Source organism: Squalius cephalus (assembly GCF_949319135.1).
Source record: "Squalius cephalus genome assembly, chromosome: 17".
Taxonomy (NCBI): domain Eukaryota; kingdom Metazoa; phylum Chordata; class Actinopteri; order Cypriniformes; family Leuciscidae; genus Squalius; species Squalius cephalus.
In genome coordinates, this window is record NC_137138.1 from 2587751 (window position 1) to 2611280 (window position 23530).

The window sequence follows — 23530 nt, forward strand, 5'->3', positions numbered from 1 at the left end:
ACTTCAAGTATATTTAAATAATAATGATTTATGCGTTTAGTTTTGCTTGTTTGTTTCTTTAAAACGTTGCAAGCCGTCACATGTATTTGCATGACATATGAACATATGAAAATGTATACTACACACGATATTACGCCAATCATGGATAAATAAATACAGTAGATAGTGAATAACATTTCAATAGTGTTCTCCTCTCATCCACCTCACGCGACCACCAACTGATCTGTAATGCACGCGACCCAGCTTTTCCGTGCACGCGAGTCCGTTGGAAAACAGCGTCTAGTTTAAATGAAACCCGAGAACAACGCGCGTATCTGAGGGACAGCCAGTCACAGGATTTTTGACTGTTTGTGAGGTAAAATGTTTTCAGTTGTGTTTGAATTCGTTTACATCACATCTGTGACCCCCACTGGAGCTACCGCTGGGCTGCGGATCTGACATATCACGGTACTGTTTGAATAGACTCTGCTGCACGCCGGAGTGTTTTTGTGTGTAACACAATGTAGCGTCAGGTTAGAAAGCGAATGCGAATGGTCATTTACTGTGTCTGTCAGATGTCTGCTTCACTTCTGAGTGGCTTGTTTTACGGTGCTGGGCGGAGCAGAGCGAGTATATTCAGTTCATTCAAGCTCGCTCAGTGGAAAAAAGCGCTAATGCACAGTCACAAACTGTTTTGAAATATATCGGCCAAACGGAAAGATTTATCGGCCGATGCCGATATCTAAAAAATTCCAAATATCGGCCGATATATCGGTCGACCACTAATTACCTCTGTAGGTCTCTCTGTGGCAGCAGAAACTCTTCATCCCCATGTGATGAGCATTTGGTTGAGTACACTTTATAACACTATTTGTCATCATTTCTGGTGTATTGAGTAGGACACTTACAACTGCCTGGGGTTCTGTTGGGACAGGAGGCTCCAAAAGACAGATATTACCATCAGAATCTATTGGGACCAACAAAAATCCTAACCCAAAGTAAAATAAATGGAAATATCAAAAATAGCCTAAAAAATAACACATATGTAAACCTCTTACATTTTATGAGGCCCTTGTATCTTCGGGACTGGCTCTGAAGTCCCTCCAGGAATTCCCTCAGCTGTAAATGCTGCTACACTGCTAGACACTGGATGCTATTTAGTTATTTAATATGTTACATGTTTGTAAAGTCAGGTAGCCTATACACCCATGATATGCTCAAGCCTTACTTGACTGAATTATGTTTTTATTTTTAAATTTCAGCTGCTGCCATGTTCTTTTAATGCCTGCATGCAAATTAAAATTAGGTTGAATAACACACTGTTCTTCCAGTTTCACCTCTGATATTATAGTCTAGATGGGAAGTGCCCAAAAAGTGAAAGTGAGGAGCATTTATGGGTACAAGTCGGGAACCGGCCTACCTTACATATTTCAAGGGTGCTGAGTCCAAAAAAACTGGTTCCCAAGCAACATTTTGAGTTTTTGACCTTCTAATTTGCATATCAAAATGGCCGCCAAATTGCCTATCTTGCTCAGTCGTTGGACCATTTTCCCCTATTTTTTTTGTAAGTAGGCAATCAAGATGAGGAAATTAAGTTTCTAGATCGATAGTCAAGGGTCAGAGCAAAGATATAATGGAGGCTCATTGCCTTTTTTATGTATATATTTATGCAAAATACCAACTTTTAAGGTGAAATTAAGCATTATTTGTGTCATTTTTTAAGGCCGACATACATATTCAATCAATATCACTCTTAAATGTTCCCAGTGTATATATGATATGTGATGTATTCCATATTACATAATAACTAAGAAAAACACCATTGCAAGTTGTCTGAGATTTCATTTTTTATGCAAATTAAGGCGAGACACTACAGGTGAATAGGGTAACATTTTTAACTAGCAGATATCACCATGAAACTTTCACAGTTGAATACCTACATTAAGATGAGAAAAAAATGTATTACAAGTTTTCTGTAATTTAATGTTTAAATATGCAAATTAGGCTATATCTAATCAAATGTGCACTAATTTGCATATATTTAAAACAACGAAATCTGAGTATTGGATAAAGCCAGGTTAAAAATGATTTTTTCATTGTGTTCACATATTAGATGGGAAAAAAAATACAGAGGGATTTATGGATATCTACTTTTGTTATCCTGTAAATCAGAAAATACTGTCAATAGCCTTAAAAAAATGATTTTCGCCATGTTTTTTTGGAATAAAATGTTATATAAATCAGGCTAGGAATAATATATTTACAAATCCCTCTGTAAATGTCTTCATAATATAACTAGGTACAAGACTGGAAAGTTTGGTGTATAGGTGCTACTGAAGTGGAGCGTCATCCATGTGGTTTCCTTAGTCTGCTTCCGAAGCCTTCACCGGCCCCAAGCAGGAGGACGGCACCACCCGTCTCCGCCCCTTAGCCGGCCAAAACGCCAGGCTAAGCAGCACTCCTGAGATGGGCAGCTTGGAGTTAGGGCTCAGTTCTTCTCAGGAGCTGGTAGCAGGACCACTCCTTCCCCCGGTGGAGGGCCGGGGGAGAATCTTTTTTCTAAGAACTGATGCCCCTTCCTCCGAGCCCCAAGAGGCCATGGATGGCAGTGTGCGACGCTCTGCCTCGCCACTCTTGTCCCCCTCTGTCGCCAGACCTCTGTCAGAGCAGGCCCCCCATGGAACACTGGTCCTTCCCTGGCCTCCTCTGTCAGGATGCGGCAATGACCGTGCCCCCACACCGGGTCGCTACGCCGCCCACGTCCGGACCGTTCATTCCACTTCGCTGCCCTACCGAGGGTACGTCTGTGGTTCCCATGACCCCGCTGGTTCAGTTCTTGGGAGCCTGGCTAGAGTTTCCCAACCTGTCCCGCTGGGTTGAGAGAACCACCAGGCTCGGCTATGCGATTCAGTTCGCACAATCTCCTCCCCGCCTCCGGGGAGTCCGTTACACTATGGTGGGTGGCAATGCCCCTGTTACTGGCGAAAGGTGCAGTCGAGATTGTCCCTCCAGCCGAAATGAAGTCCGGGTTCTACAGCCCTTACTTCATTGTACCAAAGAAAACCGGTGGGTTACGGCCAATCCTGGACCTGCACGTCTTCAACCGATCCCTTCACAGGCTTCCGTTCAAGATGCTCACGTGCTTTCGTGGCTTCAGCCTCTCCCTGGAGAATGGAGACTCCATCCAAAGACAGTTCAGCTGATTTGGGATCAGTTCGGGGACGCACAGGTAGACCTGTTTGCCTCCCACGACTCGTCCCATTGCGGCACGGACACACTGGTGCACAGCTGGCCGCGGGGCCTTTGCAAGTATGCATTTTCCCCAGTGAGCCTTCTTGCACAGACCCTGTGCAAGCTCAGGGAGGACAGGAAGAAGGTAATTTTGGTTGCCCCTCATTGACACAACCGGACCTGGTTCTCCAAACTAGTCCTCCTCGCGACAGCACCTCCTTGGCCAATCCCTCTGAGGAACGACCTGCTTTATCAGGGACGGTGCACCCTATGGTACCCTCATCCCGATCTTTGGAACCTTCACGTGTGGCTCCTGGATGGGACGAGGCAGGTTTGAGTACCCAACCACCAGCGGTAGTGGCTACCATCACTTCCGCTAGAGCATCGTCCACGAGACATGCCTACGCGTTGAAGTGGAACCTCTTCGTCACCTGGTGCTCTTCTCGCAGAGAAGACCCCAGAAAATGCCCGATCAGTGTCGTGCTTTCCTTCCTGCAAGAAGGGTTGGACCGAAGGCAGTCTCCCTCCACCCTGAAAGTGTACGTTGCCGCTCCTCGGCGAAGAAACATATCTGCATGGTGCCAGCATACTTCCTTATATGAGGTAAGGCGGAGTTACGCAATGCAAATTCCGCAGACCCATGGCATTTCTTTGCCAATGGCTCGTTTTATTTCTCGAAGATGAGAGGCTTTCTAAGCGAAACCCCATTCGTCGTCATGATGTAACGTCTCCGTTCCCTACTCAGGGAACGAGGGTTACATATGTAACCGAGACGTTTTACACCCCCCTCTCAGAAGCCTTGGACATTTGGGACAATGTTTCAAAAAATATTTTCTCTAACCTCAAACCCTTTCTCCCATATTGTATGTAGTAGCAGCAACCATGTGTGGCCCACTATAGTCTTCTATCAAATAGTAGTTTTCATTGGTTCCATGAGAGTGGGGCCAGCCCATAAAAATATCTTAAATTTTAACGTCTAGTCGGTCCACAGTCTAATTCTGCTCTTTTTGGTTTTCAGCTATTGTTTTTGTCTGACTTATATTATGAAGTTTTGTCTGTGGGTCATAATTTGTCATTTTCTTTGCAGTTTCGTCTGAGATGCATCTGAAATCGGTCACAAGTTCACTTGTTCATTATAGTGAATGGCACATGTACTTTATGGAGAAAAGAGAAATGAAATTGAGTGAGCAGCTTAAGATGACGGAATTTGTGTGTGCCAGAAATAACTATTTTACACCTTAAAAAATAATGACGATAATAACTTTATATGGTATAATGAAAATAAATAACTTGTTCACTTGTTCTCATATTCATGTCATATTTAATAGATAGTTCATTCATTTTAATAGAATAATAATACAAAAACTACAAAAAAGAATTAACACAATGATATAATTTTATTATTTTTACTTATAAATTTGTCATAAAAAGCAATAAATAGAGCACATAATACATGAAAGCTGTATTCCTTTCAGGGTTATCTGGTTTTGTTTATTTTTAGTTTTCTCCACATGGACTCTGTTTGTGTTTTCACCTTGGTTAGCTTATCTTCATGGTTGTTAATTTGATTCATTACTCAGTTCAGGTGTGTGTTGTGTTCAGGTGTTCATGTCTCATTATCCTCTAACTACTTAAGTTCAGATCAGTTTGTGTTTCGTGTTGAGTCTCGTCTATGTGTAGTTGTGTTTGGATGTACCTCTTTGGAGTACTCTGTTGGAGCATTAAAGCCTAACTTTCGTCGTCGATTCTTTGGTGTTTTTGTTTTCCGTCTTGTTTGTGTTTTGCTTGGGGCTGGTGAATGCTTCGGAAGCAGACTAAGGAAACCACATGGATGACGCTCCACTTCAGTAGCACCTATATACCAAACTTTTGTACTTGTACCTAGTTATAGTTATATTATGTTATATTATGAAGACATTTACTGAGGGATTTGTAAATATATTATTCCTAGCCTGATTTATATAACATTTTATTCCAAAAAACATGGCGAAAATATTGCTATTGACAGTATTTTCTGATTTACAGGATAACAAAAGTAGATATCCATAAATCCCTCTGTATTTTTTTTTCCCATCTAACATGTGAACACAATGAAACATTTTTTTTAACCTGGCTTTATCCAATACTCAGATTTCGTTGTTTTAAATCTATGCAAATTAGTGCATATTTGATTAGATATGGCCTAATTTGCATATTTAAACATTAAATTACAGAAAACTTGTAATACATTTTGTTTCTCATCTTAATGTAGGTATTCAACTGTGAAAGTTTCATGGTGATATCTGCTAGTTAAAAATGTTACCCTATTCACCTGTAGTGTCTCGCCTTAATTTGCATAAAAAAACTTGCAATGGTGTTTTTATTAGTTATTATGTAATATGGAATACATCACATATCATATATACACTGGGAACATTTAAGAGTAATATTGATTGAATATGTATGTCGGCCTTAAAAAAATTACACAAATAATGCTTAATTTCACCTTAAAAGTTGGTATTTTGCATAAATATATACATAAAAAAGGCAGTGAGCCTCCATTATATCTTTGCTCTGACCCTTGACTATCGATCTAGAAACTTAATTTCCTCATCCTGATTGCCTACTTACAAAAAAACTAGGGGAAAATGGCCCAAAGACTGAGCAAGATAGGCAATTTAGCGGCCATTTTGTTATGCAAATTAGAAGGTAAAAAACTCAAAATTTCGCTTGGGAACCAGTTTTTTTGGACTCAGCACCCTTGAAATATGTAAGGTAGGCCGGTTCCCGACTTGTACCCATAAATGCTCCTCACTTCTTATAGAAGGCCATTTTTCAAAAATCCGTCTAGACTATTATAACATTTGGGCAAGTTACTTGTATTACTAACTGACATCTTCAACAGTGTAATTAGATTAATGTAATAATGACTATCTTTAGAAATTATTGGTCTACTTATTACTAATTACTAAATCCCATGTCAACTTCAACCACTTGAACAATACAAGGAGAGACAAGAAACTGCACTTTTAATGCTTTCAAATAAACAATATACAATTGCATGAATTATTCTTGAATTGACCAAAGTGTGTAGAGGGAGAAGGTTAAATTAAAAATATAACTTTTAAAAATGTATGTTAAATAGCCTATACAGAATTGTTCTATAGTCTAATACAATTACATCAGATTTAACTTTAAATTACAGAAGAATTAAGAGTAATCCATTTAATTAAATTACAGTATTTAGATTACTTGGTAATTAATTACACCCATCACTGTATAACAGTAATTCCTCTTTTTGTCTGGCGCTGTTGCCATGGTGACTCGTAATATCTGCGCTCCATTGATAATGGCTTTTTATAGTTGTGGTGCACGCGCTTAACTCAGAGTAGGTCAACTCAGAGTTGATTGAACTAACTCATTTCAGCTGTTCTGAAACCAAAAACTCAGAGTTTCCCATCTCAGGGTAAGTCAACTCAGAGTTCAAGTTTTAACTCAGAGTTGGTTGAACCTCCTTATTGAAACAGGCCCCTGTGCTGGTTCGTTCTATGTTTTCTGTTCCTGCCGATGCCTGTCCTGTTTTCCCCCCACGGGGAGTTTTTGTTTGTAGTTTTGTTTGTTTATGTTATTTATAGTGATGGGTACGGTGGCCGAGAGAGCTCAACGCGCTGCAACTGAAGAAAACACATGCAAATAGAAAAACACCTGCAAATTAAGAAAACATCTTCATCAGTTTCACAACACATGTGTGCTCCAAATACTCACAACACAACCAAATACAGAAACGCGCTGCAAAAGTTCACAACACAAACAAATACAGAAACGCGCTGCAAATAGAACAGAACACAACGGAAATGTTTCCGGGGAACGCAATAAGTGACGGACCCGGCTGGGACGTGCTTACCATCATAGACATCATATATAAACCAGAGCCCGTCTACGGAGAGCCTGGCCACTCCCTATTAAGTCCTATTGTACCGAATTTTGGTTGTAGTACCACCAGAGTTCCACTGGGGGCGATCGCCATGAGTGCAGAATGAATGGGAGTCTATGGGGCTAGACGGCTAAATGTGTCTCTTTCACCCGATTGCCGTTGATAAATCTCAAATCTGACTGTAGATTTTGCAAGTTTAACATGGGTTTTAGGTCGAAAGTTGAATGAACAAGTACTCATTAGGGCTGTCAACGAATATTCTAAATTCGAATATATATTCGAATAGTTTTAAAAAACAGGAATTCGAACGTGAAAATTAATATTCGAATCGAATGTGAATTTCGAATATGGAAAAACACGCCCGCGGAAGCAGAGGCGCGGCTGTCTGCTTTGCAGTGTTGCCAGATGTACGATAATTATCGTATTTGTACATAATTTTGACCTCTGTACGATGTACGATCAATAATGGAAAAAATCCTATAATGTACGATAATTTCAGACTGTGTGACACTTCAAATGATGGTCGTTGTAATAGGGCTTCTCATTGATCTAGCTGTGTATTCTACGTCTACCGGGGGAAGAACGTGTAGAGAGAGGGAGCAAGAGACCTTGCGTGTGTGTGCTAGTGTGCCTCACGAAGCGCATGTAAGGACCCAAACAATCAATTGTAAATGCGGGTGGGCTTTTATCTAAACTCCCGAATCATCCCCCCCCCCACGTTGACTCGTGTACGATAATTTTCTTCCAAATACGATAATTTTGAGCTTCTGGTACGATACTTGGACATTTCCAATCTGGCAACACTGCTGCTTTGCGAGTGGGCGCGCGCGCTGCCTGAGGGACAGGTCACACGAGTCGCACTGTCTAGCACAGCGTCACTGCTGAAAGTTGACAGTGCACTAAAAAGACAATGGAATAAATTGCAGTCAGTTTTTCCTTTTTTTAATACAAGCACCAAGAATGTAAGTAGCCTTTTTCTTTTTTAATAGCACTTTATTTTTTATGAACCTCAGGGTAAAATTTCTTTGTTGTCACATTTCTCGGAATTGTGTGCCTCGTTTTATTTAACGTTAAACAGAAAAGTTCCATGTTTACCACAGCACAGCTCGCTCGGAGCGTTCAATGTCGGTTCTATACTGTAAAACTTCAATTAATGTTAATAAATTTGTTTCAATCACTGAATAAAGCCTGCTATATTTGGGACAACAGTCGCGACCTTAAATTGCTTGCACAAAACTCTTGATCAGCACTCAACATGTGCTTATTGTTGTTGTTAATTTAACCGTTATGCGCAGAGAGAGCGTGAGCGCGAGAGAGAGAGAGAGAGAGAGAGAGAGAGAGAGAGGTCTGCGGTCTTGGCCATTAGTTTATTTACTTGGTTTTGTGTTGGTAATACATTTGTAACAGTGGTGGTGGCTGCCCTAACTTAAATTATTATTTTTTAACGAAAAATTCGGGCGCCAGACAGTTTTCTAAAAACTGACAAAAATCAAACACCCAGGATAGCAAAGAAAACCACTGATTACACACAAAACCAAAGTATTCTCAATTTAACTCGAATTTATTACATAATGTCCACAAACATTATTTTAAGAAAAAAGAATACTTATTTCGAAAAAACAACCAAACAACTAAACAAACAATAAACAAATAAAGAGATAGATATAGTTCTTAATGTAACATTCAAATTTCACAGTTCAAAATCAGTGTTCACACAATCACATAAACGCTATAAACGAAATCCCAGGTCATACTGGTCACACTCTAGCTGGGCGTCAACACTGGCAGATTCGTGCGTCCATATTCACGCCAAACTTTCCATATAACAAAAGAGAAAAAGGGAAAAACATATTCAATTCACATTTCGCGGGTGAAAACTCAAACAAAAGGCAAAACTTCAAAGATCAACGATAATGCATTCAACTTAATCAAAAAGCACGAGTAAGCAAGAAGCAAATGTGCGGATGTGAATGGAATGCGTGTGTGTCTGATAGCGTGTGAATGAGTGTAGTGTGAGATTGCGTGTCGGGCACACTGACCAATTTTGGCGGACGGAAACGCAAACTGGAGAGTGTAGTTGGACCTCGCCTGGCTCCAGGAAGGAATTTTAACGGCCTTGGACTCGTTTGAGAGTGAACCGCTCACCCACAACAGCCGGTCTTTAAGGTGCGTCGCTATGGAATCGCCAGACTCTACGTCGCATCAGACAGCATGCACGGAAAGCCTCAGTTCAAACAACCGCCGTCTTCCACTCCACATGGTAACCATTTACTTCACTCTCCTTCTCACGAATCGAAACATACCCCTGGTGACGTGTCCTCCTTCCACCTTATTAAATAGGCCTAACCTCCATTTCCCTTTCCGCCATTAATTAATCACTCCACCCTTTCCGTTAAAAAGTGAAAGTGAAAGTAAACATAAACATGGCCGTATAGTTTACTGCACTGTCACACATTGTCAAATATGTTTAAACTTAAATTTACTACCTATACAAGTAGTTATGTCTCTTTGTATTAATTTGTCCTGTTATTGACGTAATGCGCGTCATTGACAAAATGCGCAACCAGATGTTCGAATAGTTCGAATATTCGTGTGTTTTTTAGAGGGAATATTCGAACGTCATTTTTGAGCAATTTTGACAGCCCTAGTACTCATGTCCTTTCGATTTCTTACAGGTTGAGTCGTTGTTGCCCATAACACGCTAGCATTCTGCTAATGAACGCTGATTGGTCAGTGAAGGACTGATTACGACCAGAGATACCGCTTGATGGCATCGTGTCATCCGCAGCGGGACCAGAAACAAACAAAACAAAAACTCTTCTAGCACGTGTATTTACCTGTGTCAGCTGTGTTGTCCAAGCCTCAAGAGAAAAGAAAGTGCAGAGCGCGAACGCACCAAAGTGACTGAAGGATTGCCGTGAAGCAGTATCTCTGGTCGTACATGTATATGACGTCATTGACACTTTAAAAGACTTTTTAAAGCAAATAAGTGACTCAAAAAAATCTAACACCCAGCAATGTGTAATTTATTTGCATCTCCTTTAGAATACAACATTCAAATTACTAGACAAAAAATTATATCCTGAGAAAAGTGGATTTTTATTGGTATAGCGCCATAGACCTCCATTCATTCTGCACTCGTCCTGTGAGCGCCCTCATATGGAATCAGAGTGGAACTGCAACCAGTTCAGAAGCCGGAAGTGTAGTGAGAGTGAAACTTCTCGCCATATTAGACATTCTCTGATGCTAGCGTGTTATGGGCAACAACAACTCAACCTGTAAGAAATCAAAACGACATAAGTACTCGTTCATTCAACTTTCGACCTATAACTCATGTTGAACTTGCAAAATCTACAATCAGATCTGAGATTTCTCAACGGCAATCGAGTGAAAGAGACAAATTTAGCCGTCTAGCCCCATAGACTCCCATTCATTTTGCACTCATGGCGATCGCCCCCAGTGGAACTCTGGTGGAACTACAATCAAAATTCGGTACAATAGGACTTAATAGAGAGTGGGCAGGCTCTCCGTAGACGGGCTCTGCTAGCATTCTGCTAATGACGTTAGCATTCTGACGTCATTGACATTTTGAAAGACTTTTTAAAGCAAATAAGTGACTCTAAAAAATCTAACACCCAGCAATGTGTAATTTCTTTGCATCTCCTTTCGAATACAACATTCAAATTACTAGACAAAAAAATATATCCTGAGAAAAGTGGATTTTGAGGGGTATACCGCCATTGACCTCCATTCATTCTGCACTCGTCCTGTGAGCGCCCTCATATGGAATCAGAGTGGAACTGCAACCAGTTCAGAAGCCGGAAGTGTAGTGAGAGTGAAACTTCTCGCCATATTAGACATTCTCTGGTGAAACACTGAAACAGTTGAAGCAAATGTGCCATATTGTGTCGAGGTTTCGAAACAATCTGACACCCGTCTCAACGGTGACACCTAGTGGTCACTTGCAGGTGTTGATCTGAAACAACCTTGACAACGAGCCATTAAAAAATGTGTTGTTTTTTCTCATGTATTTTTTTAATATGTGAAGCTTGTAGCCTGTAGGCTCCTCACTGTGCAGGTTATTTTGGTCATGAAAATGAATATTAATAAAAGAAATCAAGCCACAATGTCTTCACAATGTCACAATTTTTTTTTTTTTTTACAGATAATTTCTCCAGCCTTTGAAAAAATCCTCTCCCAAGGGACACTTGTTGCTGGCATGCAAAGATATTTTTTAGCAAGGACATTCAAATAATTATATTTCAAACAATGCATACCTTGCTTAGATGGCCCAGCAGTGTCAGTAGCAGGTACAGGGGGAATGCCATCCTCTGCACCCTGTAAAATGGCAGGATGAGTGCTCCTCAAATGGCGCATCGTGGATGATGTATTGTTGCAGTAGGCTAGCTGCCGATCACAATACACACATCTCACTTTATTTGGGGTTTCCAAATGGAAATGCTCCCACACCACATATGTACGGCATCTCTTCTGTGGAGCCTCCATTTTTATTTATCTATCTATCTCTTAATCTATCTATGTATCTATACATGTATCTATCTATTAATCGATCTGTCTATATATATTTCTATCTATGCATCTACTAATGTGTCACTATATGAAATGAATGAATGAAATCTTTATTTCGAACAATTAAAAAATAATTTAAACAGAAGACAGCAACACATGAAATATCCATCAATAAAATAAAACAAAAACAAGACAAAAAATGTATATATTATGTATAGCCTATATATGTATACTCAGTCTGTCTCTAGCCTATCAGTCAATGTGTAAATTTAAATGTAAGCCTATAAATATAACTAAACAAATCGCACTATTAATGTCACTATATCAACAAAAATTTGCTATCTCAAAATCAAACTCCTCTCACAAAAACCCACTAGGTCAAAATGTGTTGACTTCACTTTTATACGGATGAGCGATTGTGTGGTCTGTTCCCGACCCTGTCAATCAAACGCTGATTCGGCGGCACCTGTCGAAACACTTGTGAAACCCTCCAAAGCTTCTTTTAGCCGTAGTCACGTGACATGGGTGTTTTGAATCACGCTTCGGATCAGTGTTTCGAAACATCTGCGCTTCGGGATCTCGCAGAGCTTCAGAACGTCAGTTTCGCCTCAGCCATCCCTAGTTGTTAGTTTATAGTCTAGTTTGTCAAGTGTTAGTCTAGTTTAGTCTTCCCTCGTCAGACTTGCCCTTGTTTTACCTGCTCGTGGGTTTTGTTATCCTTGTTTTCTGTGTATTAAAGGTGCTCTAAGTGATGTCACGCGTTTTTTAGGCCAAAATATTTTTTGTCACATACAGCAAACATCTCCTCACCATCCGCTAGCTGCCTGTCCCCTGAACACACTGGAAAAAAACACGGTCTCTCTAGACACCACAGGCTCCACAAACAGCAACAAAAACAAACTGGGCTCACCCGCACCACGAAACATAACAAATTGTTCCAGCCAATAACTGACAAGAATGATTTGGGGGTGGGGTTTGGGGGGTTAGTGGGCGGATGAGGAGGAGGGAGGGTCTAGCTAGCCTCCGTTTTGTTTGACAATACTTCCAATGTCAACAAGAAGTGACATCACCCAACATCACTTAGAGCACCTTTAATAAACCTTGAGTGTTGTATCCCGTCTGCATTTGGGTTCATCCACATGACAGACGGAGCATGAAGAGACTGGACCACAGCATGAAGAGACTGGATCACAGTGCTAGTTTGGCACCAAAACAATATTTAACAGTTTCCTGTTCATTAAAATGTTGTTTTGAAAATATATACATATATTTTTTAAGCTATAATGTAGCATTTATGTAGGCCTAGATTTAAGAAAATCACATCGTAATCATTTTCACCTTTTTGATGTGTTAAAAGTGTACAGTTAGATAATAAAAAGTGGGCACTTGTAATTCACATGGTTGTGATCAAAAATAAAGTTGAAAAGAATAATGTTTCCGCATCATTCTAATATTCTGACCTTAAAATAACATTATAACATCTTAGAAAGTGGACATTTTAATGTTCTTGGAATGTTCCAAATAAATGTTCTTTGAATGTTGTATTGTTAATAAAATTTTTGGGGAAAGAACGTTCCATGAACATTATGCTAACCTTAATTTAACGTTCCAGCAACGTTATGCTAGCCTTAAGATAACATTATGTTAACTTTAAGATAACATTCCAGCAACGTTATGCAAACTGGAGCATGGGAATGCACATATGTAGATCCAAGAAATCTACATATTCTTGGGACGATGCTCCCGAACTCCTCTAACTACCTTAAATTTGGGACCTCTGTGTTTATAAAACCCAGCCTGCATATAACATATGAAATAAATAAAGCAAACTGTTTTGTAATAATTAAATATGGTTATACTTTTTTTTGAGTTTTTTAATCATCCTCTGGTGAGATATTGATTTTATCTGCAGTTGATTTCCTCTAAGGCTGTGTGGCTGTAAGTCAGTTGTAGTTGTTGTGTTTCTGCTCATCTCTTCTCTTTTTCTGTTCTTGCTGTTCCTCTTATCTTCAGTGAATCTGCTTGTTAACCGCTGGTGTCATCACTAATGCTCAGTCATCACAGTAGAGTGAATAATACTTTATTTCACTTTTACTCAGATTGGGACTATATGAAAACTGAGCAGTGTTTAACACTGAGGATTTTACTGTGTACCAGTAAACATAAATGTGATATGTAACACAGAAGCAAGTTTTGTTGTGGTCTTGTTGGGATCATACTAGCATCCAAAAGACAACATATGCCAGTCCACCAGCACGCCAGCATCTGACCATTTCTAGTGCTTTGATTTGGTGATTACTTTTGCTTTGGAGTGAAATTTTGCTTGATTTATTTGCAAAGCAATTGCCATTGGATATGATTGCCAGTTTCCGTGTCCAGAGATCGGGTCATTGGGGCCCTCGCCTTTGGCTGTCGCCCGATCCACTACTGTATGCTCCGGCCCCTTACGGCCCCTCCTGCAGGTGCTGAGCCCACGATAGGGCGGCCCCACGTCACTTCTTCGGGCTGAGCCCGGCCGGGCCTGGCTCCAGGGCGACATCTCGGTCCTTGTGTCTATTTGCTTCATAATGGACTTATGAACCGCTCTAGTCTGACCCGTCACCTCCTTGCCTTGGGAGACCCTACCAGGGGCATATATCCCCAGACAACATAGCTCCTAGGATCATTCGGGTACTCAAACCCCTCCACCACGATAAGGTTGCAGTTCAAGGAGGGCATTACTACTTTTAAATGTTGTCTAATACACTTTGTTATATTTGCAAATAAACACACTGTTGGGTGCACTCTTGAGTTCTCCTCATCTCTTGCAAGATGATGGGGTCACAAAATATTTGATAGAAATTTTACCAAGAAAAAACGTTTTCAAGGACACAGGTCATTCACGTGACGTACAGGTCATTGGTGTGCGCTCGGTGCTCCTGGCTGCTCATTGGGTAGAACCAGGACATCAGAAAATTGATTAACCAGTCTGAAGAAGTTCTGATCAGCTCAAAACCTAATCCTGAGAGCAGTTTTACTGACCCCGGGCTCAGTTTTAGTTTAGAAACCAGACAGAATTCATTTAAAGTGGCCACTGTTATTATTTTCTCATTTCTTAGGCTCCACATTTGACTATTCTTGTGTAAGACTGCCCTTGTGCAACATCTTTTCGTTGTTATCTGCACATCATGGACACATCTAGACAAAACAAGAACTAGGGTTGAACACACTTATACACTCACACCAATACGTGAACACAAGACACGCACATACATTTAAACATCTGATCTCTCTTCCTTGTTATTGTATTTCTTAATGTGCCAAATATGGTAGGGGTTGATCTTTGAGTACTATGATTGGGTGGAATGGACATCGTAGATGATTTTGCTTAATCTTGTGTATAAATATGAGCCTTTTTCCTTAATAAACTTGAGAATGTTATGGTACTACACAGTCTCTGTGTCTGCTTGATCATTCTCACATCACAAGGGTTGAGGCGTCTGTTTCCACCTGATCACTGATAGCTGAGGCTGCAGATAGTCTATCTGAAAATTAATCTAACAATCAGTATTTATCAATCAGGCCAGTGCTGTAGCAATGATTCACTTCCTTTCCATGATGTTTTCACTGCTGGCCATTATTGGGCATGTGAGCGGTCGGCCCGCAGAAGGTCGTTCTGAGCGGAGCGGCGACCGACCTTACAAATCTGAGATGACGGTGACGAATGGAATGAACTGGGGATCGTGGGGGCCTAAGGAAATGTGTCCAAATGGAACGTACGCCGCAGGGTTTAGTCTGAGGGTAAGTTGACTCTATTTTGCTAATATGGGGGTGAATGAGTGTTTCAAAGGTTCAAAACTGTGGAGTTGCTGTTTGTCATTTAATTCCAGGTTTCTCCAGGGAACTGCACCCGCTTAAGATTTTTACAGTGTCTGTGTAATACTAAAGAGCATGAAGATAACTGTTGCTATGGGTTGGGTTAGAGTTAACTCTTTAAAATGGAAGATTGCCTTGATGTTGTTGTTGTTTTAAGGTGGACAGACTAAAGGCTTCTGGTGATAATACAGCGCTCAATGGGATTCGTCTTCACTGTGTCAATCGGTGCGCCAATCAGTGTGGAGGACCCTACGTAACTGCAATTTATTCCAAAACTGGAAGGTAATGGACTCAGATTATTACCAATTCTTGCTTTAATTGTTTAAGCTAGATAAGTAAATTGAGGATTTTCTTGAAAATAATAACTGATTTGATCAGGCAACCTCTTTGTGTGTTTTCTTCAGCTTTGGTGAGTGGACAGATGCCAAATGGTGTCATTTTGGATACTTGAAATATTTCTATCTGAGAGTTGAATCTTTCCAAGGATCTGGAGATGATACGGCCGCAAACAACATCAGGTGAGTGTGTGCTGCTATAAGTTATAACATCTCTTGCTCCTCCTGGTTTTATTTTTCCATTTAAGGACTCAGTTTTCCCCCATCAATAGTTTAGTTAATATCACACTTGCAGTTGTGCTGCTGTTCGTGATTGTGATTGGCTGCAGGTGATCATGTGATCCGACAGCACAATTACATATTTTATCATAATATTGTCACATCTGATTTTTCTCCAGGTTCTACTGCAGTGACGGTTATACTCTGCAGGGTGACGGCACAGACAGGGGCAACTGGGGTGACTCGAGCTGGAACCAAAACTGTGCGGGAAAAGGAATCTGTGGCTTACAGAACCGGATACAAGAGTACAAGTCAAATCAAGACAACACCGGTCTCAATGATGTGCACATGTTCTGCTGTGATTAAGGTGATGTGATCGCAATCAAAAACTCAGATCTTACTAATAGTGACTGCAGATCTATTAAATCAGATTTTTCTTTCAGGTGTTCGAGGACGACAACAAGAACAGCAAGAAGATCAAATGTATTGTTATTATTGATCATCATACTATGATAAACTAACATAAACCATGTCATACAACAGTTTTGTGATGTAAATCTGTAAAGTCAGCCGATCATTATCACAAAATAAAGCCTAACCGGACGATCATGACATTTACATCCCGCTACAGTTGAAATTATTTTATTCTTTCTTGTATGTTAGTGATTCTTCTGAAGACTCCTGAACTTCTGCTGAAACGGTTGCCAAATATCAGCAATAAATATCCGTTCTGTCTTATCCGTTCATGCATTCCCTGCACTGTAAAATGTAATACGTTGACTTTACTTAGAAAAGGTGAGGAAACCGATTGCCTTAAAATTTCCAAGTAAAGTAGTGTATTAATGTTGTTAATCAAGTATACTCAAGCACTCTTGAATCAAAATCATTAGTTGTGTTAACTTCTCATTAGAGTTCACATTACTAGGAAAATATCAGGAAACCGATTGCTCTAAAAAAAGCAAGTAAAGTGAAATAGGAATAGTATGTGGTACTGACAAATGCTTAGTTAGTATAGTTCACTTACACAAGAGTTCTAGTAACTAAAAAAAAACTGTAGAGAGTACTTGATAATTTACTTTAAATGAAATGTATTTGTCACCATGGTTGTGGTTTGCATGCTGAATGATGAAGTCTGTGTGAGTCAAGCATGATCAATTACAAGATTTTCACAAATATAGATGAAATATAGATAGGTGTTTAGGCATAAACAGTAGCAACAAAATTATAAAAGATCACTAATTGACACGAGTTACATTATACACCATTCGTATTTTCTCTCACACACAAACATACATATATATATATATATATATATATGTGTGTGTGTGTGTGTGTGTGTGTGTGTGTGTGTGTGTGTAGTATTACTTCTCTTTCTTTGACACTAAACAACTGATTCATTGTTGCATCACTGCATCAATAGAAAGAGAATCATAATACAGAAAATATAGTTCCAAGTGCCCAACCAAAGGGATCACTAATCGCCATAATGGTGACTAAAAATATTTTAGGAAAATCAAAATCAATTTATGAAGTCAACTTATGTTATGTTCTTACAAATTTTTCAGTTGTATTGACAATTCAACATTCAAGATTACTTTGGAAAATGAGTGAATGCAAACAAAGACAAATAACTGCAGAAGTGGAGGAAATGAGTGAAAGGTCCATTAAGAATTTCCCTGCCTCAAAAACCACACTCAAACCAATCAATTAATCTTAACTTGGATTTTCTGAGTAAATAAAACATAGTATGTGAATAGTACAGATTACTAGATTTTTACAATTAAGTTAAGACATTAAGTAAAGTTAACTAAAAAGTTTTAGTAAGAACCACTGTTGGATTTTACAGTGTGGTAATGACCAACATGCTCTACTACAGGGACAATACATTAAATTAAAGTGTAATGTTGTCAATCCTGTTACCCTAAACTTTTTGCCTTTCTGAAGATATAATTATATCCCAATATATATCCCAATATATATATATATATATATATAATGCGTTCCATATCACTGCTTTTTGATTTTGTGTGGATGCATTTTTTATCCTGATTTCTAATGCATCCTTGAGGAGAAATTGGTTCTTTCTCTGTTCAGTTTACTAGCTGAAATATTTTTGCTCAATTTGCTCTGCTGTATTAATCCAATTTTCTACATTTATTACCTGAACTGCTTACAAGGTAATTAGCCATTGTAATATCCTCTCATACAGGACTGCCCTGTTGAGATTGGATAAGCTGAATTATTATACTCTGTACTTTTTGATATCTTTGCTACAAATATTAATCCTTGTGTAACCAGTTATAGAATTGTTTGTTTAAATAAATGTTTATTTCATAAAGACAAAGACTGTTTGATTCTTACTTCAGCTTGCAGTTCTATACGTATAATAAAAAGAGCATATTAGTACTTCTTTTTATGATCAAGTCCAACTGAGGATCCAGGGAGAATTCTGCCAGAGGGTAAGCATGAATTTAATTCACAGGTCTTGATGATAAAGAATTGTTATTGTTTCACAAGTGGTGAAGGGACATACCTAGATTTGCTGGTATAATTAAACAAGCTAACAAGCTGTCTGTGATAAATATATATATAATAGGGCTGGGAATCGATTAAAAAAATTTTACTAATTAATTGCACATTTTGCTGTAATTAATTGCAATTAATTGCATTTCCTCCAAGCTTGTAATCATCAGTATAATTAAACTTAGAATCAATGGAAAAAAAGGAACAGAAAATAGCCCTATATTAAAATAATATTAAACATCAATATATCAATGTATTATTCTTTTTCAATAATCAATCAACATAATCAATTTAAGATTTTTTTTTAAATTTTTTTTTTACTAATTATAAAAATAAACTATTGTCCTAAAAAGCTATTATTACCAGAGCATGTGATCAGAGCAGGTCATTTTAAAGGAATAGTTCACCCAAAAATAAAAATTCTGTCATCATTTACTCTTCCTCAAGTTGTTCCAAACCTTTATGACTTTCTTTCTTCTGCTAAACACAAAAGAAGATATTTTGAAGAAAGTCGGTAACCAAATGACTGATGGACCCCATTGACTTCCATAGTAGGAAAAAAAAAATACTATGGAAGTCAATGGGGACCAGCAACTGTTTAATTACCAACCCTCTTTAAAATATCTTCTTTTGTGTTTAGCAGAAGAAAGGAAATCATACAGGTTTGAAACAACCTGAGGGAGAGTAAATGACAGAATTTTCATTTTTGGGTGAACTATCCCTTTAACATTGTTGCCCAGCATGACTATAAGCTCAGCAAACAGAAGTCTACAGAGAAATTTCACCTTATTTGAGCGGACTTTGCTTTTCCAGTGCGTGATCGGTACATGATTGGAGTGTTTGGGCCGAGAACGATAGAGCAGAACGCGCAGCGCAAACACAGAGTCGAACATTGAGCAGAGAGCGCAGCGCGCCGACACACACACACACACGTCTGGTTCACTATCTTTGTGGGGACTCTCCATAGACGTAATGGTTTTTATACTGTACAAACTGTACATTCTATCCCCTTACACTGCCCCTGCCCCTAAACCTGCCCATCACAGGAAACATTCTGCATTTTTACTTTCTCAAAACAACTCATCCTGTGTGATTTATAAGCCTTTTGAAAAGTGGGGACCGCTGGCTGGTCCCCACAATGTAGGTGATCTCAGGTTTTACTATTCTTATGGGGACATTTGGTCCCCACAAAGTAATATAAACAAGGGCACACATACACACACGGAACGGAGAGTGCGGCGGCGCACACAGAGCGGAAAAGACGTGCTCATGAAAGCTGCGCGAGAATGAAACCCGATCCCCATATTTTCGGCTTTTCAATAGCAGCCGCAACAGGAAATCATTAAAACGAGGCAAAAAAAAAAAAAAAAAGTGCTGCGTTAAATGCGTTATTTTTTTTTTAACGCGTTAAACATCTCAAATTAATCGCAAAGATTAACGCGTTAATTCCCCCAGCCCTAATCGGAATCAAACAAAACCCCAAATAGTTCATTTGTATCAAGTCCCTGTATGCATCAATGCGTTTAGAAAGACAGGACAGCAAGTTGTCAGTGATCATGTCACAGGTCGGGGTGGGCCAAGCCAGACTGCACCCACCCCTAGACCACTATCACCCAAAGGAGCGTATCAAGGAAGAGGCAGGAGTAAAAGGAATGACAACTTTATTTTATATTAAAAAGCAATTAAGAAATCCTAATCTAAAATTCCTTGTCCTCTTCTTCCCAGGGACCCGGAGCAGCACCGCCGCGGGTATGGACCGGCGAGTATCTCAGGTGAGTATCACAGGTGAGTAAGGATGTCGAGGCTCACTTCCTTCACAGACTGGTGTCAGACTCCCAGTGGGAGAGCGTTGGACAGGTGCGTATCACAAGTGAGTAGAGAGAACGGGGATCACTTCCTTCACAGGTGAATGTCAGACTTACAGCAGAAGGGCATTCGACGGGTAAGTGTCACAGGTGAGTAGAGGGATCACGGCTCACTTCCTCCACAGACTGGTGCCAGACTCACGATGGGAGAGCAGTAGACAAGTGAGTATCACAGGTGAGTAGAGGGTTCAAGGTGCACTTCCTTTCCAGACTGGTGCCAGACTCGCAGTGGGAGAGCAGTAGACAGGTGAGTATCACAGGTGAGTAGAGGGTTCGAGGTGTACTTCCGTTCCAGACTGGTGCCAGACTCGCAGTGGGAGAGCAGTAGACAGGTGAGTATCACAGGGGACAGAATCGACTTCAACAGCAATACAGTTCTCACGTGGGTTGCAGGGGACAGATAACTTCACACCATGCAGGTGGGCTTCAGGGCTGCAGCAGACTCAGTCGCAGACAGAGCGGGGTTTCTCTAGAACAGACAGAATCAACTTCAACAGCAATACACAGTTCTCACATTGGTCGCAGGAGACGAATAACTTCACACCATGCAGTTGGGCTTCAGGGCTGCAGCAGACTCGAAGTCACAGACAGAGCAGCGTAAGACAGACAAAATTAAGACTTCACACAGCAGTATACAGTTCTCACGTGTGTTGCAGGGGACAGATAACTTCACACCATGCAGTTGGGCTTCAGGGCTGCGGCAGACTCAAAGTCAGAGCGGGGCTTCTCTAGAACAGACAGAATCAACTTCAACAGCAATACACAGTTCTCACATGGGTTGCAGGGGACAGGTAACTTCACACCATGCAGTTGGGCTTAGGACTGCAGCAGTCTCAAGTCGCAGGCTGAGCGGGGCTTCTCTAGGACAGACAGAATCAACTTCAACAGCAGTACACAGTTCTCAAATGGGGTGAATGTTGTCTCACAGAGGTTCTTCTTTCTAGACACCGCACATAGATGTAAGCAATCTCACTCAGCTCTCACGGTAAATAGTAGACCCCCAGGACACATGGGCGGTTGCACAGCAATAAAAGATATTCTTCCACACACACACACTGCAATCCAACTCTAAGCATGCAATCGTGAGGGGAAACGTCAATTTAAACACTGCAACTTCACTCTTCTAGTGTGCATAAGGCCAGCACTCACCCGCAAGTCCTGGTCTACCGCACTGATGATCGCCAGGGGCGGACAGAACACTCGAGAGATTTTTCCTCACGGTCACAGACGGACTTCACTGAACTCCAATCGGGGAGAGGAGGTGAGAGATCGACAAAGAATCAATATTTCACTCGGTGAAAGGTGTACACATGCTCCAAACACTTCAATCCAATACCCAATTTAGTGGAGAACACATGCAATTATGAGATTCAGTTTGTTAACTACTCATCTCTCTCTTCTCCAGCTCAGTCAGCGCGTTTCATTCCTCTGGGCCGTTCTCGCGTCCTCTCAAACAACGCTCCTCTTCCTTCAAGACAACCCCTCAACTGCAGTGCCCGTAACCAATTCCCCACGAGAGAGAAACCACCAACGATCGGGGGGAGGACGATCCAGATCAACAGGGCAGAAGAACAACACAGCACCACAACATGGCACAGCACACAACACCCAGCCTTCTCCTCCTCGTGTGTTTTATCCTCTCAAAAAGCGGGAGTGCCCTCAATCAGACGCTCAGAGTGAAGTCCCTACACCTGTCGCCAATCTGCCGATTAGTTGTCATGACGACAAACACTCATACAGCTCTAGAGCTGTTTGTCACCCCGTGACAATCACATTATATGTTTCCACCTTAAATCGCTGACTTCCATTTAGGATCTCGTCATTCTCCTTGGACTCATCTGCAAATATTTTTCTTTTTCTCACCCGCTGTGTCTCGTGTTGATAGAAATGAGTCACACACTTCATGTCCCAAGATGACTTTTCAAACTGAGAAAATTGATCTCTGAGTGTTGCCACAAACAAATGCAGAGATTCTAGCAAACGCTGTGCAGTATCTAAATTTATGTCACGCTTCTGCAACATGTCACCTGAGGCTTTGAACCTACTTAGCACAGTATCCCAAAGATTTGCCATTATTGCAGTCTCGAATTTATCAAGTTTATGACAGAGCGCAGCAGCCTCACGCTTTGCATAATTTTTCTCCTCTGCATCTGTGGCGAACCTTCCCAAGACCTCTCTTATTGCCCTGTAGTTTTCTCTCAAAGCTTTAGTGGAGTCCTTCTCTACAACTCCATCTAGTATTTAAAAGTGGTACAGTACAGCTGATCTTCAGATCCTTGTTGTTAAATATCCGACTCCAACGGTGAGGGATGTGGCACAAAACGCATACAGTGACTGAAGAAGATAAAAAAAATGCTTGCATCTTTACAGCTGTTGTCAATGCTGTTTACACCAACAAGATTAAGCGAATTATTAAGCGAATTAAGTGAAAATTAAGCGAGTTGTTTTAAAGAAGAACTCCGGTCAATTTTAACATTGAGCTCATTTTTTTGTAAATTTGGAGTGCTGTCAATACAGAGAACAACGACAAAAATCACCGTGTTATCCTCTTTTTAAAATTTGCACCCTGTTGACTTCAATGGGGCAAGTACTAAACCTGCTTTTAGCCTCTTAACATCCTTGATGTGTCATTACAAGTGCACAGCTAATGTGAGTGATTCCTTCTGAGTGAACACGGGTGAATCTGACTGCAGTAGATGTGAATAAAAAGATATGGATAAAAATTATGTTTATTCAGCCAGCGCTCATACGAAGTCCATAGTAATCGATTGTCGAGTTCACGCGCATAGGTTTAGTACCTATGATCACGCGCGTGAACTCGTCAATTGATTACTGTGGACTTCGACCGAAAGCATTATAGCCTATTCCTGCCAAACTTCCATGGTTGCAGTTAGCAATAGTGTTACTACTGGATAGTTCATTCATGGCACAATGTTTCTTCCTGGCTTCCACGCACTGTATGATCCGTTAATAACGGAGAAATGTGAATGTTTCTCACTAGATCTGGCAGCAATGTTATTACTTAAGTAGCGCATTCAAATGATTTATTTACTGGATCTCTTAGAGCTGTAGTAACAGTG

General features: G+C 40.3%; 1 protein-coding gene across 1 annotated transcript; it reads left to right on the top strand.

Moving 5' to 3' along the window:
- The first annotated feature begins 15015 nt into the window (after nucleotides 1–15015).
- Nucleotides 15016–16799, top strand: LOC307144508 (vitelline membrane outer layer protein 1 homolog). Its single transcript, XM_079846908.1, has 5 exons — nucleotides 15016–15433; nucleotides 15666–15790; nucleotides 15913–16026; nucleotides 16242–16429; nucleotides 16506–16799. Exons 1-4 carry the CDS (start codon nucleotides 15230–15232, stop codon nucleotides 16426–16428), a joined length of 630 nt encoding a protein of 209 aa, XP_079703034.1. The 5' UTR covers nucleotides 15016–15229; the 3' UTR covers nucleotide 16429; nucleotides 16506–16799.
- Nucleotides 16800–23530: the final 6731 nt, after the last annotated feature.